This window comes from Podarcis filfolensis, assembly GCF_964270895.1.
Source record: "Podarcis filfolensis genome assembly, chromosome: 10".
NCBI lineage: Eukaryota > Metazoa > Chordata > Lepidosauria > Squamata > Lacertidae > Podarcis > Podarcis filfolensis.
This window is the reverse complement of record NC_139612.1, coordinates 24,043,394-24,061,882: the sequence shown is the minus strand read 5'-3', so window position 1 is coordinate 24,061,882 and position 18,489 is coordinate 24,043,394. Positions and strand designations below refer to the sequence as shown.

Genomic DNA, 18,489 nt, shown 5'->3' with positions numbered 1-18,489 from the left:
TGGGGGGTATCATATCCTACTTTTAATCACTGTTTTCCAGAGCCACTATTTTACATTCAACTTACACTGAATGCATACGTTTCTTCAGGAGGGAAACGTAACACTGAACCATTATTAACATCTCATTGTATATCAAACACCCATCCTCTGATTAGATAGTATACCCACATCTTTACACATTGACCACAATGCTGGTTTTACATTTGCACCTGAGATACTGTCACCTCCATCAGCAAGAGGAATGGAGTTCAACTAAGCTCATATTTTCCCAGGTCTTAATCAATGATAGTATCTTAGACTTTGTGTACACACTCCAAATTACTCTGCATTCAATGCACTCCGAATACTGGTTTGGGAAGCAAGGGTACACATGACGTTAACTACTATCCATATTTCATATGAAATATTGATGCATTTTCCCCAAACCAACTTCAATCCAAATCGAGAACAAGAACAACCTAGCTATGTGTTTAAGCCAGCCTTCTTTTCAAGTAAGAAAACAAAAGTTGCCTTCCATGAAGCAAATATCAACCCATCCATAAAGAACCAAAATTCATCTCTCAGGTTTGCTGAGTTTAGAGGGGGAAATTGTTTTGTGTTGTCAAGTAATGAGAAAGAGGGAGGGAGGGCATTGCAACTGTGAGTCATTACCATGATCTTTACCAACACATCTGCAAATAACTCTTGACTACCATAAGACAGTGAAAGACTAAAGATGGACTCTTGCATCTGTTTGTTTAGGGAAAAAAAGAAGGGCAAATTACAGGCTGTGTCACAGGGATAATTCCCAATGATACCCTGCATCTCCAGCTTTCTACATCCAAATATCCACTAAGCCACGCAAGAAACAATTCAGGAGTGTTTGCAACCACTTCTCTGCTCTCACACAACCCACTGCACAGTTAGACTTTCTGAAATTAGTCTCTTAAAAGGTGAAGTGTTTTAAAAACAACAACAACCATGCAGACTACTATTAGGATATGGGCAGTTCCTTCCCTTGGGTGGGAAACAGGCTTGGGAGATTTGAGAACAATATTATGGCTTGTTCTCCCCATCCCCACCTCAATGCATTGGCTCAGTCTCTCTCCTTTCTTCTCCTACTGTGGGCACTCTGCAATACTTCCAACAAAAAGTGGTGTGGACATGGCTAGCCCAAGACACTTTTCAGCCTGAAGCCCCCTCCTCCACCCCTAGTCCCCATATAGTAGCCGACTGGACTGGCAGTTGAATCTTATTTTCACCGGACAAATGCTAGAACATTAGCAGTGGCAAAGTTTTTATCGGTGGTTGCAAGAACCAATGATCACTATATTCTGAACAAAATGCTTGTTTAACCTGGAGGTAGGCTGTATGAATTATGTATTGCTTTGTAACGATTTGTTGGGTCTCTAGACCGTAATAAAGATTGTTGTTGAAATTTTCACACTGCAGGCTGGACAGCAGCTTCCACTGAATTTGAATTGGGTGGTGTGGAGTGTGGGAAAGGCCAACCCTGCTCTGTCCTCCAGCACTTCACCTTGACTGTGTGTGTCCTCCCCACACTCCAGTTTCTGCTGCCTGTGGTAGCTACCTCACTCTGCCTAATGTTACAGGCTGCCTGGAAACTAGAAAGTCTGTTTAGGGAAGTCTTAGATATGTTGTAAGCGGCCCAGAGTGGCTGGGGAAACCCAGCCAGATGGGTGGGGCATATATCATCATCATCATCAGAATGCACCACCCAGACTTGTCTCAGGGCCCACTGATTGTCTGGATGGCATAGCTTTCTGAAGTCAAACAAGACTGGTTTTAGCCATGGCTTGTGCAAGAGCAGGACACAGAATGCTGTTTTAGGAAGAAGGGCTAAGTAGTTTGAGACAATCAATATGTGATTTCTACCTTCAAGAGGACCTTTGAATTTATGTGGCCAGGTCACAAGTTCTATACAACAAATGACCATTATTGTAAACAACGTATTAGGTAAGCATGCAACCAGTGTTCAAAATTCCCATTGTTCTAGGCACATTTTGCGACAGGGACTTTCATTAGCACAAGAAGTTTTTGAGTTGTGGGCGCAGTACTGCGCCCAAGATTTCAGATTAAAACTGTAGAGTGGAAGGAAAGGAGGACCTTTTTCTGCCTCCCCACTTCCAGCTACTATCTGAAGACTGAAGAAGAGACCCTCTTAAGAACATTAGGGTAGTGGGCAGGGGAAGGACTAGACCATGTGAAAAATGAACATGAATTTTAGCTGCAGTACCTTCATTATCGACTTTGTATTCTTGTTATAAAAAGTGCACTTAGACATTCTGTTGTTGTGCCCATAACCTAGGTTTAAGGTGCCATTTAGCTCCTAGCTTTCGTATCTCAGTTTCTAACACTGCATGCAACAGGGCACAAGTTAACCATGGATGTTATGTGTTTGTTTGTTTTTCCTATTTGGAGAAGTGCCACACAATCACCTTGCATAAGATATCCTGGGAACACTAAGTGGCTTTGAAGAGTGGGGTACACAGTATGATTTAATGCTTGTACTGTGCTCTGTACAAACCAGGAGAAAATAACAGCATGTAAAGTGGAATATAGTTCATGTTGAAATGTCAAGTGTCCATTTTCTACATATGGAAAAAGGCTGTTCAACTTTTTGGAAACAAACTAAAGCCACATTGGTCCACCTAGTGAAAGATGATCATAAGTGGTATATTCATCGCTGGTTCATCACCTCTTGCAAATTCAGTTCTGTAGGAATATGGCATAACCATATCTTTCTGCATTCCACAAACAGAAGTGCTGTACTAGTGATACAGTTAACAGAGAAGATAGTAGCAGGCCAGGGATACGCACGCTAATTTAAAGTGGCAACTCTGAAAAAAACCGTAATTATACCTGACTGGGTAATATAAAGACAGGTTTTTTTTAAAAAAAGGAACATTGACATACTACCTTGAGGTATTTTGTTTCCTGGATTCTATCTTCTTGCTACACTGAAGGTATATGCACCCAGTAGACCTTCAATAGGAAACTCTTTCTAATGAGACAGTGACATACTGAGAAAAGAGCACTGCCCTGTAGCTTTTACATCGTATGTAAATTGAAAGTGCTCAACTGTTTCAGTGATTAAAGATTTTTTGGTCTTTCATGCCAGCACCCACCAAGGGCAAACGTTTTAGTGTTGGTGCACTGAGCAAACTTTAAATCAGGCAACTACGACTGTCTGCCACGCAGACAGAGCAGAATATTTCAACTCCTTGCCATCGTGCTACTATGGTACATGGGAATAGGTTCTTCCTATAAGGGATTTAATCCAATGAGTAAATATGTGCACAAATAGTTCAGCTCAACACAGTTAATATGTAATGTTAAACAAGTGTACCGTCTCTGTACGAAACACATTTATTTATTTATTTATTTAGGAGATTCCCTTCTCTGCCCTTTACCACAAGGTCCCAGGGCAGATTATAGCCATATAGGCATACAATATTAAAATCCAACAGAACAATTTAACTGAGGAATATACATCAGACTATAGAGGTGGTATCACAGAAATCACAGAAATCTAAACAGTCAATGGGCATGGTAAAGAGGTGAATCTTCAGCAAATGACCTGAAGATGAATTACACGTGTCTGATGTAAGCGCCACATTTTGGAAGCCCTCTCCCATGCTTGCAAGGGTGGTGGAGCTACCAAGAGGGCACCACCTGAGCTGAACTGTAAAAATAAACAGAGATACACTCTTTCATACAAACACCTGTACATGTGTACAGACAGCTTGTACCCGTGCTCAGTGTAACCTGCGAACAAGCCTATATTCTCTCTGGGTGATAGTTTTGATTCTGTTTGGGCTCAGTGAAATCTCACAGAAGGTTGATAAGATAACCTTGTGGCATGCATATGCATTTATTAGCTCCACATATCCCTTGTGTCACCCATTCCTTCCTTCACTCTGCTATGTCCACTTGCTGACTTGCTTAACAATATCAACTCTAGAGAAGGAGCAAGTCACCGAGTGGGGAGACACCAAGTAGCATCCCATGGATGTATGAACCAGCTTTATGGAGGAATAGATGCTAGATAAGTTGCTTCTTGTGATAAGATGGCTAGTTAAGACAACATGAAAAAGAAGCATATTTTCAGGATTAGAGCATAAACTACATGGATGGCCCCTTATAGAAAATGATTCAGTTCAAATTGATAATGCAGAAGCCCACATGGTGAGTGTCAGGGTCAGGTGCCAGAAGGAGGTCAGCAATAACTCACAGTGTTAGTGAAGTTAACTCTTTATTCAAAGAAACACATGGCTCAGGAGGCCAGGGCTAGTGAGCACAACAACTTTTCCTGGTAGATATTACACCAATGAGGTAGCTGTGAGAACTGAAGGTTCCCACCTTCCCACAGCTTTCCTTGTCCCTTGAGTCCTTCCCAAGCAATCTGAGACTCTGTTAATGCATCTGTACTTGCTCCCAGTGGCGTAGCGTGGGGGGTGCAGGGGGGGCCGGCCGCACCGGGCGCAACATCTGGGGTTAGGGCAAATCCATGGGTTAGGGGGCGCAAATCCACGGGTTAGGGGGTGCAAATTACTTGCCTTGCCCCGGGTGCTGACAACCCACGCTACGCCACTGCTTGCTCCACCCTCTTCATACCGCTTCTGGTTCTGGGAGACCGGGGGGAGGGGAACTGGTCTCAGCAGGAGGGGGAGACACCAATGCCTCTTCACCAGCCACCCTCCTCTCTGCCTCTCTCCTCTCTTGTTTCAGCTTGAGATTCTGGACTTCTCTCTTGCACAGCCTCTTCCTGCTCACTAAACACTGTTACCTCTTCAGCTTCCAACACCTACCCCACCCCCATCCTCTTCTCCCTCTGACCACTCATCGTCATCCCACCACCAATCCTCTGGTTCTGGCCTTCTTCTCCTGGGGGTTTCCCAGCAGGTGTGCCCCCCCCCACCATTCCTCTGCATCCAGCCAGTCCATGACATCAACTCTCTGAATAAAAAAAATGTTGCATGCAAATGTTCAGTGCTGAAGTGTTACCTTGGGCATTGCTTCAACTTCTGACTCTTAAATTAAAAACTTAAATTATGTATGTTTCTGTTCAACATTGAGATTTGAGGACTCCAGCTATGTTCTGGTGAAAAGAAATGATTATTCTATATGGTTTTATAAATCTTCACACACGGAATGGATACTACTTGATCTGCCAACCTTTCAAGTCTAAAGCAAATTTGATGTAATTAACTGACTTCTGGGCTGCATAACTGTTACAAAAAATGGAAGAAGCAAAAATGGGAGCCCCTGACAGTGCTTTCACTCCTGAGCCATGAACAGCAGCAGAGGGTAGGTACAGAACCGCTCACCATAATAATGATCACCTTAATACATAGTGACTGTGTGCAACACAATCTGTTAAAACCCTGCAAATTAACTCTTCTGTTAAGTCCTGAGTACTCGTTTTGAAAGCACAGGACTGCCCTTATTGCAAGGCTGCCTGCCGTCCCCCTCCCCCAATCATAAAGGTTTTATCAGATATTAAGACTCATTTGCATAATGTAATAAAACTGAACAGTTCATATTACATGTGCTATGCTATCATATTGTCAGGGTCATATTTTTTCATTACTTAGTATAATACTGCTCCATTTCTTGAGGAGATCAGATTTTATATCAAATTTGGTTCCATATGCACTTTCCTTCCTATAAACTATTTTGCATATTTTCAGTATATGATTTCACCATCAACAGAGAGAAGAGATGTTAGTCACTTTTTGTATGGTACTTTTTGCCTGAATTGCAATAACACCATAAGATGTATAAACCTTCTTCCTTCCATTGGAATAACTTCTTTTTTTTTTACACTCTCATCAGAAGTTTCACTGAAAACTTTAAATACTTTACACACATGTTACATGAGTTCCCAGTTGGGAACCTGGACAATATGAACCAAAGGAGAGTTTGATACAGAACAATTTCCCCCGCCATTGGAATAACTTCTATCCATATCATCATATCTATATATTTTTGTTGGTGTCAGACGATTTTAACTGTACGTATTTGCAAGTAAAACTGCATACTTTGCTTTGCTTAATGCCACCTAGGAAGTAACATGAAACTGCCAGGTTTTGGGAACACCAAAAATTATCACTACTGGCAAAAGATTACACTTCAAAAATCAAGAAAATAACAGCACAATAGCAAAAAATGAACCAAGAGTCTTTCAATTTGCACTTTCAAAGACAGGGTCTGAGTAAACAGACAAGTCAGGAAAAAAGCCTGTTTAGAAAAGGAATGAGGTGTAAACATCCTATGATGGGAAGGTTCTCTCCTTTGCAATTGTCTTTCCCATAGTTTTCCTCTTCCGTAATGAGCAAAACGAGTGACCCAGCCGACCTGTGGCCATGGGTACCTTTTCTTGAGATTCTTCAATAACTAGGACTTCTCTACTGAATAAGTAACATGACCAGCTGTATTTAAATTTCAGTGCATTAAAACATGAAGCAAAATTCTGGATCAGCTGAAGTCCAAGGGAATTTGGGAGATATCACTTCCATTTGGCAAAATAAGCAGAGACAGATGAGTCTCTCATCACTTTTAATAGATAACAACTTAATCCTCTAATCTAAGAGAAGGCCATGCACAGCTCATAGGCTGAACAGCTCATAAGCTATATCCAGCCAGCCAAGGTTTCGCCTTCTGCTTCCACAACAAAATCCAGCTTTCCCCACCGTCTGTGCCTATGGTGCTTAAAATCAAAACCAAAATTATTAAATGAGGCCCCAGGCCATTATTTTAGCTACCTCACCTCAGGTAAAAGAGCAACCCATTGAACTAGTCAAACAATGTGCAAAGTATATTAAAATGACACTGATTTCACATTGGCCAGCTCCAAATTCTTCCCCAGATACAACCAGGTGCCTCCACTGTTAATTTCAGGAAGAACACATTCCACACTTGTTTCGCCCATTCATTTCAGGTTTTGCTAGTTGACTTTCAGTTAAAAGCCATGACTTACAAAATAACTCTGCAAAATGTTCACTGGCCACGTTAAAATTAGATTAATAGGAGAACTTTAAACAGGTTCTCCTGAAGTCAAGTTACCAATGGAATTCATGTCAACTTTCAGTTTGCTGATATATTCAAGAAATGAATTGAGATTGGTGTGAGCTAAAGGAGAATTAAATATCTCACAAAAAATTACAGCTTCCAGATTAATTTTATGGACATCTTTCATGGCATGGGCTGAGTTCCATATCAGACACACTGAGCAGAATCATGGGGGGATGGGAATAAGCTCAATACATACTCTAAAGTGCAACAACTCTATAGCATTAGCCCCCTTGGACATGCAAAATTCAAATGATGGTGTTTGATGTAAGCTCTAACTGGGCTGCAGGAACCTTAAAAATTGTAATAAAATCGTTAGGATGAAAAATAATAACCAAACTGAACGCATGTTTATGGTCAATGTTGCTCATTTGCAGGTAAGTGTGCGGAGAATAGCAAACTTAACGACAATTCTTATTTACCTGGGAGAAAGTTGGACTGAAAACAAATTGGTCATATTTTGGGCAGGGGGGGGCTCATAATTACATACACAGTAATAGAGGAATCATATGTTTACTCGTAGGTATGTCCCAGTGTGTTCAAAGGAATTTACTCCTAGTGAATGAGTTTAGGATTGCAACGTAAGGCTGAATCTATATACCAGTACGTGCTTTTTTGGAATTAAGACCCACTGAACACACTGGGGCTTTGGTATGAATATATATAGTATTAGGGCTGTAATCCTAGGCAAGAGTTACTTAAACACGTATTTAAGCCAGGCTGCATGGCTGCCATATGCACTCTTATGTTCTCAACCTGTGGGTCCCCAGAGGTTGTTGGACTACAACTCCTATCATCCCTGAGCTCTGGCCTTGCTAGCTAGGGGTGATGGGAGTTGTAGTTCAACAACCTCTGGGGACCCACAGGTTGAGAAAGGCTGGGAGGAACTCCATATTGGAAGCTGCTGTCTAATGCTTACTATTTGGGAAGAAGTCCCACAGCACTCAGGAGGACATTACTGTGCAAATATGCACAGTATCGGGCTGTACACCAAGCAGGCAGCAAAGGCCTACTAAAAATCATGAACCCTTCATATTAATAAAATACAGCTCTTAGGTTTGCATGTAATAAGGGAGTTAACAGTACTTCCCATCACACACGTTTTATCATTTCCCTGCACTTGCTGCTCTTCACATCTCAGGATTCTTATGGGTTTGCTTCAACAGCAATTCATTTTTAAGGTGATGAAAGAAAAGCCAGTTGCCTGTCTGGTGACTAACTGCGCTAATGAAGAGGTGCCTAAGGCCTCTTTCTGGCAAATGTTCAGGCAATACACCAAAGCGATCACTGTCTCAACACTGAAGCCCTTCATAAGCCAGCACGTGTACTCTACTCAACCAGTGACAATTGCCTGGTGCATTCTCCGTGTAGCACAGTGGCATATGCTGAAAGCAATTCAAGAAAGAGAACCAAATATTTAGATCAGGAAAGGGCATGTTCAAAGGGTTGTTTTTTTTATTCAGGAAAGGGTATGTTGTATTTCCCCTGAGATCACAAGAATAATAGCTTAGCGACACTGTCACACCTTTTCCACTTCAACAGAGAGGACGCAACCAGAGCACAATACAAAGTTCACTGGGGAGAGACATCTTTCAAGGAAAATGTTATGGTCCAGCAACTCTAGGTTGGCAATTCAGATTGCGTGTGTGTGTGTGTATTCCTTCCCATGAAATAAACTGTAGCATTCAGATTGTTCTTCGTGTATGGAAAATCTGTTTCAGTTGTTGGGGGGGTGGGACCCTTTCAAAGTGTTAAAAAAATGCAAGCAAATGTTATAGCTTGAAATACTTGACCAATAATATCCCACATGCCATTCCAGGAAATACCAAAGTGGCTTTTCAATCCATGTGCATAGCTCAGTGTGTGTATTTTCCCCGCAAAGATCAATGGGAGGACTAATCAATATCCAGCAGCCCAGCTGTGACTGGGTACATAAAGAAGTCAAGAAAATAAAGCCCATCAATGATCTGTATAATTTAACATTTGGGTCATAGAGCAGCATCTGGGATCATTTCCAAATGGAGCAGTTGCATGGCATGCGTCCTGGCTCCCATGCTCATGGTTAAATACAGAGAGATCTCACACACACATATACAGAAAGTCTTTGCATTCCAGCTGGATTTTTCGTTACACCTGCAATTCAGCATGCAGGCATACCTCAAGACCAGAGCGAGCAACATTCTTGCCATGCCCTTCACCTGTAAAGCCAATCAAAGCAGCTGCTATTGGGGTGAACTAGCCAGCAACTACGAAACAAAACAATAAGCAATTCTTCATCACTTTGTCTATCAGCTGAAGAGACCCTGCAATCTCATCTCCAAAGGAGAGGTGGGCAAAATAACCCCATCGCCCATTGGCAACTGCTATCCAAAACCCAGAGCAGGGAAGATATCCTTGATGTTCACATCATTTAGAAAGTAAATTTAAAATGAGGCACAATGTAAGAAATAATTAATATTGCAGGCTTAACATTTGTTTTCTTTAAAACGGAAAGCTTGCTATCTGTCTGGCTGAAATTAATAGCCCCAAGTAGTATCAGAAGAATCTGGTGTAAGTGACGAAGGAGAGAGAAAATGCGAGCTTTAAATAGTCAGTTGAGGCAAGGCTGTGTGTGTGTGTATAAGGAGAGAGGAAAATCAGAAGAAAACCTACATGCCGCTGTTGGGAGGCGGGGTGAAGGGAAAGATGCGAAATTCCACATTCATCAGTCAACATCTAACGTCCTTTGTTGTTCACCTTTTGTAAGAGAGGATGGAAGCAGCCTTTCCTCCTCCAACAGGATCGCAAGTTCCCTAACTGACAATACACCACCCTGTCTGTTTCCTTGGGCAATCCATACACTTTTGTACTCCATTAAAGCCGAGAACAAAAACACCACTACTGGAAGTAGGTTACTATCCAGATTAAAACAAAAACACTCCTCGGCCAACCCCAATACACACACACACCCCACATCACATTCAGCCGCGCATTGGTGCCTCTCGCAATCTACACGAAAGATGGCAGCAGTTTTTAGGCTGTCTTTAAATCCTATGCCAAAATACACATTTTCGCACAATCGAGAGCTTGCTTAGTCTGCTTTTCTTTTTTATCCAGGACGCCAAGAGGACTGAGGAACACCCCCCCCCTTTTTTTAACGATGTTGCTTGCTTAATTGGATACATTGTTTGGATATCGCGTTGCATGCAGACTCTTTAAAAAAGCCACTTACTCTTCTTACGAGCAATGGTCGCCAATTATTATTTTTTTAATAATAAGATAGAGATCCAATCCTTCCCCGCCCCCTTTGCTCCACATTTCCAAAACCACAAAAAGGCACTTTTTCTGTGTGTGTGTGATATGTTGAAGGATGAGGAACGGGAAGAGAATTGATCTCATGCAATGATGGGTCTTTCGCTCGCACCAAACAACAGCATCCGACTGGAAAGTAAACAGACCGATGCACGAATTGCCAAGATCAAGGTTGGAAGGAGCAAAAGGGTGCGCGGCGAGTGCAAAGGATGGGTGCCTCGCCTTCTCCTCTCCCGACTCGCCCCCTTCGGAGCAGCAAGCAAGACCCGGGGAGGGCAAAGCGAGGACAAGCCGAAGGGCGCCAAAGGAGGTCTCTTGAGGGGAGCTCTCCTCACTCACCCACTCCGTATTTCTCGTGCTCGGTGGGAATCCACATGCTCCAAAGAGTGCAAGGCGGCTCTCGGTCCCTCTTGGCCAAACAATAACAGGAGCAGCAGCCGCGGCTCCCCTCCGCCTCAGAGCAGCAGAAGCAGCAGCAGCAGCAGCAGCGACCGCCAAGCGGCGAGCCCCCTTTGCCCGCCGGCCAGCGCTCCCGCTCGCTTGTGCGCGCCTCAGCTCCGCTCCTCAGGCGACCGCGGAGAAGTCATTGTTCTGATTGACGGAGCCCAGCTCGCGCTCTGGGACAGCCGCCGCCAGCCCCGCCCCCTTGCCCCGCCTTCCCCTCTCGCTCGCCTCTTTCTCAACGCCCCCATTCATGAATTTCCAATTGCATGATGGGAAGTGTAGTCTTTCCGGAAAGCCACGCCTCCCGTTCCGCGCCGTGTGTTCACGGGCAGAGCCCGCGGCCGCAACAAAAGACGGAGCCCGGCGCTCCCGACATCCCTTGCGTCGCCGACGACGAGGGGCGGTGGGAAGGGGCGTCTCGTCCTCTCCCATTGGCCCAGCCCGGTGGAATCCCCCGCGTGCCTGCGTAGCCTCGCCGCGCGATATCCTCTCGGCTGCAGACCGTGGCCATGGCAACTCCCCAAGGCTCGGCGGAGCGGGCGAGGAAGAGCGGTGAGTTCCGGAGACCACGTTACAGCCGGTGGCTGCTTCATGCGCTGTGTGCCGACGTGACACTTGAGCCTCTTCCGTGGTATCATTAGAATCGTAGAGTTGGAAGGGAGCCACGAGGGGTCATCTAGTCTAACCCCCTGCGAGGCAGGACTCGAACCCACGACCCTGAGATTAAGAGTCTCGTGCTGTACCGACTGAGCCAACCCCTTTATATAGTTAGGTGCGTGGCAAAATTGACAGGCCGTGGCAAGGAAAGGGAAATGACAGCGTTTCCTTGCCTGCTTGTTGCAAGGGTCTGCAGCACGTGTAGGCATCGTCACCCGGTGTGCAAACCATCATACAAATACTTTCACGTGTCTTGGGAGAAGTACCATGGCGTTACTACTTTATAGGGCAGTGTTCCTTTGTGGGTCCTCAATGTAAGCTCATTAGAGTTCGGTTGGTTTACTTCCAGGAAACTAGGTGCACCCTTAAGGAGTAAAACTGAATAGTTCAAAGCCAAATAAATATGTCCTCCTTAAATTTTCTAAAATATTTACAGATACCTGAATCACTTGGAAGGGACCACAAGGATCATCTAGTCCAACCCCCTCCAATGCAGGAATATTTTGCCCAGCGTGGAGCTGTTGGCCCGCTAGATCATCACAGAGAGCGGGCTCTTTCTATATAGCTTTTCACCCAAATATATTTCTGAACCCTACAAGTGCAGGTGAATCAGATCTGTGGCTAGTCTCTGCATGGTGTCTGAAGGATTCAGGCTGTTACTCTGTGCATGCACTTGGAGTAAGCCCCACCAATCAGAGTGTAAAGTGTTTGGGAGTCAGTTTGCAAAGGACTGTGTTGTCAAGCTGCAGTTTCCTGAATGCTTGGGAGAAAATCCTGTTGAAAGCCATCAGTCTTCCTTCTGAATAAACTTGTACTGTCAGGTGTATTTTGGGACGCTATGCCCAAGCTGCTGCAACAGAAAGGGGATGAATGTTATTTCTTTTTGCCATGTATTTTACTTAGCTTGCAGTTGCATTCCATCCTAGAAAGGCACATGCCTGTTTTTGCCGGTCTCTTTCTAAACACCAATGAAGATGTAACGTTGGAACCGTATGTGCATGAGTTGAAGTAAAGAGATGACTGGAAGGGAAATGGCTGGAAACAGATCCAGGATGAGCAAGTATTTTCTACAAACATATGGCATGTGTTTATCGAACACAACACCAGCTTTGTCAGAAATTGGTTTAGCTTGCAGTGGCACATGCTTCAGATTTTTGAAGTACAAGAGAATGGGTAAAAGGCGTCCTAGATGACAAAATTTGGTTTTACTGAATCATAAGTATGCATCCCTGATATGGCCAGTTGGTCTACCAAGTGCTTCTGCAGTTACTCCTGTTGCACTTTCCTGCAGATTTTTATAAAAGGCCATGCCACTAGCTCTGAAGCCTCAGGAAGATGAAATCCCATTCAGTAATGAAAGTCAGCATAAGGAAGGAACTGGAACAAACTGCAAGACTTCAGTATGCGCACAGATACTTGAGGTGCAACATTTCAGTGTGCTTTGATGTTCATCCCTTGAAGAGCAGTTTTTGCCTTTTTCCATCTCTCATCTTTTCAGGGCACTTGTTGTTCTCCTAGTAATCTCTAGATCTTGCTTCCCTTTCCCACTGTGCTTCTGGGGAATCCTGCTCCTGTGTCTGATTGTAATCAATCTGGCAATGTGGTAGGGAAGCAGAAGAAAACAAGCTGCTTGTGAATATTTACATAATAGTGGTGCATAACAGCACTCACTATGTTACAGCAGCTCAGTTCTGTCACAGGTGAACACAAAAAAGGGTTTGTTTGAATTATTTCTATGCCACTCTATTTTGTGAGGGGACTTCTAATTTACGGCATATTTATGTTATCTGTTTATAAAAATATTTATAAAACTACTCCCTCATAAAATGTAAAGGCAGTGTACAATAATATATGCAGGTAAAATATGAGATATCAAGAGAATTATACAAAATAACTACCACTACTGTCTCCTTTGGAAAAAGCTAAACTGAATAGACCTACCAGTATAAAATGTCTTCAAGAGAGACCTGAAAGTTAGTAATAAGGATCTGCTGAAAGAGCATTCCACAGCATGAGACCAACAACAATGAATGCCTATGTTCTAGCTGAAGCTATCTGAAATGCAATGGACAACTAACAGCGTTCCTCTGGATACTATTGGTGGTAAAGCTGGGCTTATAAGGGCTCAGGCAGTCCTTAAGGTGTCCTAGATTCAAGTTCAGGCCTTTGTGTACAAGCACCTTGTAGGAAAACCATCACCAATAAGGTTATGCCAGTGGAATGTCACCTGATGTTTAAGGAGTCAGTGTGATAACTAAATGGATGGTGACATGCCTTAGATCAGAAAAATCTGGATTCAAATCCCCATTCTTCTATTAAGTTCACTGAGTGGCTTTTGGCATTCTAACCCTAACTTATCTTAGAGCTGATTTAGTGGTGACGAATGTGTCCTGTGAGCCAGGAAGTCATCAGTTCAAACCTTGTCTCAGCCATGAACTCACTAAGTGGCTTCAGGCAAGCTACCATTCTCTTTCACACTCTCCATCTCCTTGCACACATCTTGCATCTCACCATCATAGGTTTGTTGTGAAGATAAGAAGTAATGTATGTCAAGCACATACTGACTGGGACTGATGGGAGTTGTTGTACAAAACAACTGGAAAAGCCAGGTTGGCAAAAGAAGAGAGGTGCCCAGGTGTTGATCCATTTCATTATTCAGCAGTATTCTCAGCTGTGTTAAGGCCTGAGTAAACTCATGGAAAGCTCTCAGATTCCAAAGCCTTCTTGTTCCTCTGCCGTAAAGGACCCTTAGGAATATCTGGTCTTGGCTGTGCTTCCAGCTAACATTGCAATTTAGGATGTTTCCGGGCTTGTGACTTTTCAAAATTGTCTTTAGGAGTAAAAACAATGTCTTCCCTACTGAAAAACCTTAGCAGGTGTTTTAGGCACATTCTTTTAGTGCAGTTCCGTTAGAAGGGTAATGATTACAAGCAGAAGTGATTATGTCTGAAATAGCTTTTCTAATTAAATTCCAAGCTCCAGTTATTATCACTACCAAAATTGGGTTTCTTAAAATAGTAGATGTTAATTATACTGAATTAAAATCATACGAATAAATCTTTATCATACAAGTAAAACCTTTTAAAGTTATTATCTGATAACTGTACTAAGTGTTATGGATGGTTGGAAGCAAGAGCATCTAGTATCCAACAAATGGGGAGGAAAACAAGCTTCCCGCACCCAGTCCTTTCCTATATATCTTATGAATAGGTTTCAAACATCTCTACTTGGGTTTTATGTCCATTATATTTAACTCGCACAACAACAACACCCATGAATTATTAGCATTTGTTCCTGCTCCTACTTTTCTTACAATTATCTAGAATTGTGAAGTAACTACCAAATAATAAGAAATCACCCTTGTTAGGAGTGGCATTTTATTTTATTTTTAAAAAAGTAAGCCCTGCTACAGGGAAGTAGTATTAAAAGTGTGCATGCTCCACCAAGATACGTAGCTCCAGATACAACAGTCTGGAGGTAATGATCATGCCCACTGATTACCTGAGAACCCCTGCCCCACCACATACCATTTCATATAGTGGCATTTTCCCCCTTCTTTTTGATAAATCCCATTCCACAATATGTGATTTGGGGCCACGTAGGTGGTGTCACCACAAGCACAGAATGTCCTTTCTAGGGAAGTCAAGCAGTCTGCTTCATGTATTGATTCTTGGCAGAGTGTAAAAAAAACCTTGTGTTCTTTAGCATCAAATAACACAAGACTATGCATGCCTGTGCTCTTCCTGGGTTAAGATTATAGGATTACAATTTTAGAATAGGAATGGTATACAGAATAGTATATTTCAACATTTTGAAATGCTACCACTTTTCTTCTTATGTTTAACATCACGATTAAACCTTATTATTTGAGTAGGGGTAACTTTAGGGACACGGGTAGCACTGTGGGTTAAACCACAGAGCCTAGTACTTGCCGATCAGAAGGTCGGCGGTTCGAATCCCCGCAACGGGGTGAGCTCCCGTCGCTCGGTCCCTGCTCCTGCCAACCTAGCAGTTCGAAAGCACGCCAGTTCAAGTAGATAATAGGTACCGCTCCGGCGGGAAGGTAAATGGCGTTTCCGTGCACTGCTCTGGTTCACCAGAAGCGGCTTAGTCATGCTGGCCACATGACCCGGAAGCTGTACACCGGCTCCCTCGGCCAATAAAGCGAGATGAGCGCCGCAACCCCAGAGTCGGCCACGACTGGACCTAATGGTTAGGGGCCCCTTTACCTTTTAACTTTAGGGAAGTGTATATTGTTGGGTCTAAAACAGCTTCGCTGGCTGAGGATCCCTTCCAGAGTACCATTCAAAGGGCTCATGCCTATCTTTAAAGCAGGGGTAGGGAATCTCAGGCCAGGGGAACGAATACAGCACTTGAGACCTCTCTGTCTGTCCCCCTGGACTCTCCCTGGGCCATATTCCCTCCCTGCTCCATATCATTTGCTTGCTCCACACCCACCATGTTTTTACCTGATTGGAATGTGTCGCTGAACTCGGATAATGTTTTTTGCCTGCCTGGGTGGAGATTAGAGGTGTATATGTGAGTAGGTACTGAAACGTGCAAAGCTAAAACTTGCAACCACTGCTCTGTCCACTTCTGTTGCTGGTTCTGTCACTCCTGGCATGTAGCCCTCAGAAGATGTCATGGACCGGATAGGTGCAGAGCACTGGTGGAAGGCACCAGCCAGGGAACCCCCCCAGGGGGAGAAAGCTCAGAGCCAGCCAGTTGGTGGTGGGTTGAGTGGTCACAAGGAGAAGGAGCAGGCTGGGAGATGGAGGTCTCAGAGGCAAAAGCGGCGACAGGGTTTTGTGAAAAGGAAGAGGCTGCGGCAGAGCACAGTTCAGACTCCGAGGCAGAAGCCGGGGAGTCTCCCTCTTCTGCTGCGACCAGCTTGCCTCAACCCTGGTCTCCTAGAACACACAGAGAAATGAAAGGATTGTGTGCCGATGCAGCCTGAGGCTGCTTGAGAAAGTCTCTGAAGAGGAGTCCTAGTGGGCTCTGGGAAGGCAGGGACCTTCAGTCCTCGCAGCTGCTTCATTGGGACAAGACCTCCCAGAAAGAGTTGATGAGACCACTAGGCCAGAGTAGCGGTTTGTTCCCTTGACTAAATAATTAACTTCACTGGCCTCCGTTGATTTATTGTTTTGCTGCTGACCTACGTCTGACTCCAGCTCTGGCAAAATGTTGCTCAGAAGGGAGAGAGAGCTCAGTTGGTAGGGCACGAGACTCTTGATCTCAGGGTTATGGATTCCAGCCCCACGTTGGGTGAAAGATTCCTGCATTGCCAGGAGTTGGACGAGATGATCCTTGTGGCCCCTTACAACTCTCATGATTTTATGAATTCATCTTATTCAGGAATGTAGCCCTCAAGCTGTGGAAGATGCCCCACCGCTCCTTCAAAGCCTTATACGGCTTGGTCCTTGGCTGGTGCTTCCCCTGCAATACATGAACCTTCTTGCACACTGAGGTCATCTTCAGAGGGTCTTTTCTAGCGCCTTTGAAGGGTACTTGAGTGACACTAGACAAAGCACCATTTCAGCTGTTGTGCCCTGTTTTCGGAATGCTCTCCTGGAAGGCTTGCCTGAAAATCTCGTGTTTTTCAGCACCCAGGAGACAACCCAGGCTCTTTAAGGGCAGTAGTAAACAAGATGATATCTGTGGAACTGGGACCTTTTTTTAAAAAAAAAAGTAAATAGGTGCAGGGGAGCCCTGAGCCAGAATGCTGTGGGTGAGGCAAAGGGGCTTTTGCTGCATTTCTGATCCATATTGCCCCTGCCCCTTGCATCTGAAAGCTTTTCCCCCAATGTAGATAGCAGGCATGGGAGGTCAAATCTGGAGCAAGACACGTGTGTGTGTGTGTGTGTGTGTGTGTGTGAGAGAGAGAGAGAGAGAGATATGGAGAGGGAGAGTTATTTGCACACGCACATACATCACCCCACAAACTATGGTCCCAATCTGGAGCAGGAGCTGCTGTTTGGCTTTTAGAAAGTCATTTACACAAATGCTAATTGCATGGATGGAGTCTCATCTGGTTTGGCCCTTAAATATGGCTTGTGCTGGTTTTTAATTTTGCTGCTGGTTGGTTTGTTTTTTTACTGCTTTTCTCTCATATTGTAGTGTTGGTATTATTGTTTCTATTTTGATTGCTTTAATATTACCGTAAGCCGCACTGGGAGTGCTAGCACTGAAGGGTGGCTTGTCTAAACACATGTGACATTCAAGGAGCTTATGGGGAATTCCTGAACGACTCTAATACAACATTTTTATTATTATTATTATTGTTTCGTGATTGCCTTGAGGAGTTTTTTTTTATTAGAATAGCAATGAATTAAACTTTAATGTTTAAAGCAAAGGTATGTCTCTTTCCTCTCACCCACTCCCTTTTTACCAGGCTGATTTGTAATAGAAAAATAGATTTAACTCTATAACCTGCCAATTTGGCTGTATTTAAGCATTTGCGGATTGTAAATGCATTGGCTATCTGGGGAAAGGCCAGGAAATGGGGTATAGATCAGAGATCTGTTGGTGGTCTGCACCGCAGAACAAATCGCTTTTGGGAGACTGCTAACCTAAAACCCATTTTATAAACTGATTCAAAGGTTTTTATACATCTTCTGGGACATCTCTGGATCAGGAGATAAAACTCCTCTGCCTGCTCTTCAGAGATCCTTTCTAAAGGGTATCCAGAGAGATCTTTTATCTCTGATCTTGTTGATAAGCACCACAGCCCTAAGATAGAACATAAAATAAAGCCCCTTGGCTATTCTTTAAAAATAAAAATGAGCATCACACACACACATCACAATGCTGGAGGTTGGTTGAATTGATTGGGGGGGGGCATATAGGGGTAGGTGGAAACACAGAATTTCCTACTGCCACACCCAAGCACTGCAGCATTAAAACATACAAACTCCTAGCAGCAGCCTGAACTGACATACGTAGTCTAGGAAAGGATTTTTCCTTTGATGCTGCTCCGTGGAACTGATAATATCGGGGTTCGAAAATTTATAGAGTTAACAGTGA

The 18,489-nt window shown here is 43.8% G+C and overlaps 3 protein-coding genes across 11 annotated transcripts in view; 1 reads left to right on the top strand and 2 right to left on the bottom strand.

Annotated features, from left to right (window-relative positions):
* Positions 1-11,013, bottom strand: part of DOCK4 (dedicator of cytokinesis 4) — a 250,389-nt gene extending 239,376 nt beyond the window's left edge. For 6 of the 8 annotated variants that reach the window (XM_083574286.1, XM_083574287.1, XM_083574290.1 and 3 more), the window contains exon 1: positions 10,705-10,979. In XM_083574286.1, the coding sequence (XP_083430412.1) occupies positions 10,705-10,741 (37 nt within the window). In that variant the 5' untranslated portion in view covers positions 10,742-10,979. Of the gene's footprint in view, positions 1-10,704 lie in introns of all 8 variants that reach the window. The other 2 variants (XM_083574292.1, XM_083574293.1) reach the window with 2 other exon arrangements.
* The window catches only part of LOC310743932 (uncharacterized protein), a 419,281-nt gene that overhangs the window by 283,094 nt on the left and 117,698 nt on the right, over positions 1-18,489 (bottom strand). The window lies entirely within an intron of this gene.
* The window catches only part of ZNF277 (zinc finger protein 277), a 39,214-nt gene continuing 31,869 nt past the window's right edge, over positions 11,145-18,489 (top strand). Inside the window, exon 1 of one of the 2 annotated variants that reach the window (XM_083574597.1) lies at positions 11,145-11,361. In XM_083574597.1, coding sequence (XP_083430723.1) covers positions 11,319-11,361 — 43 coding nt within the window. In that variant the 5' untranslated portion in view covers positions 11,145-11,318. The remainder of the gene's footprint in view (positions 11,362-18,489) is intronic. The other variant, XM_083574596.1, reaches the window with a different exon arrangement.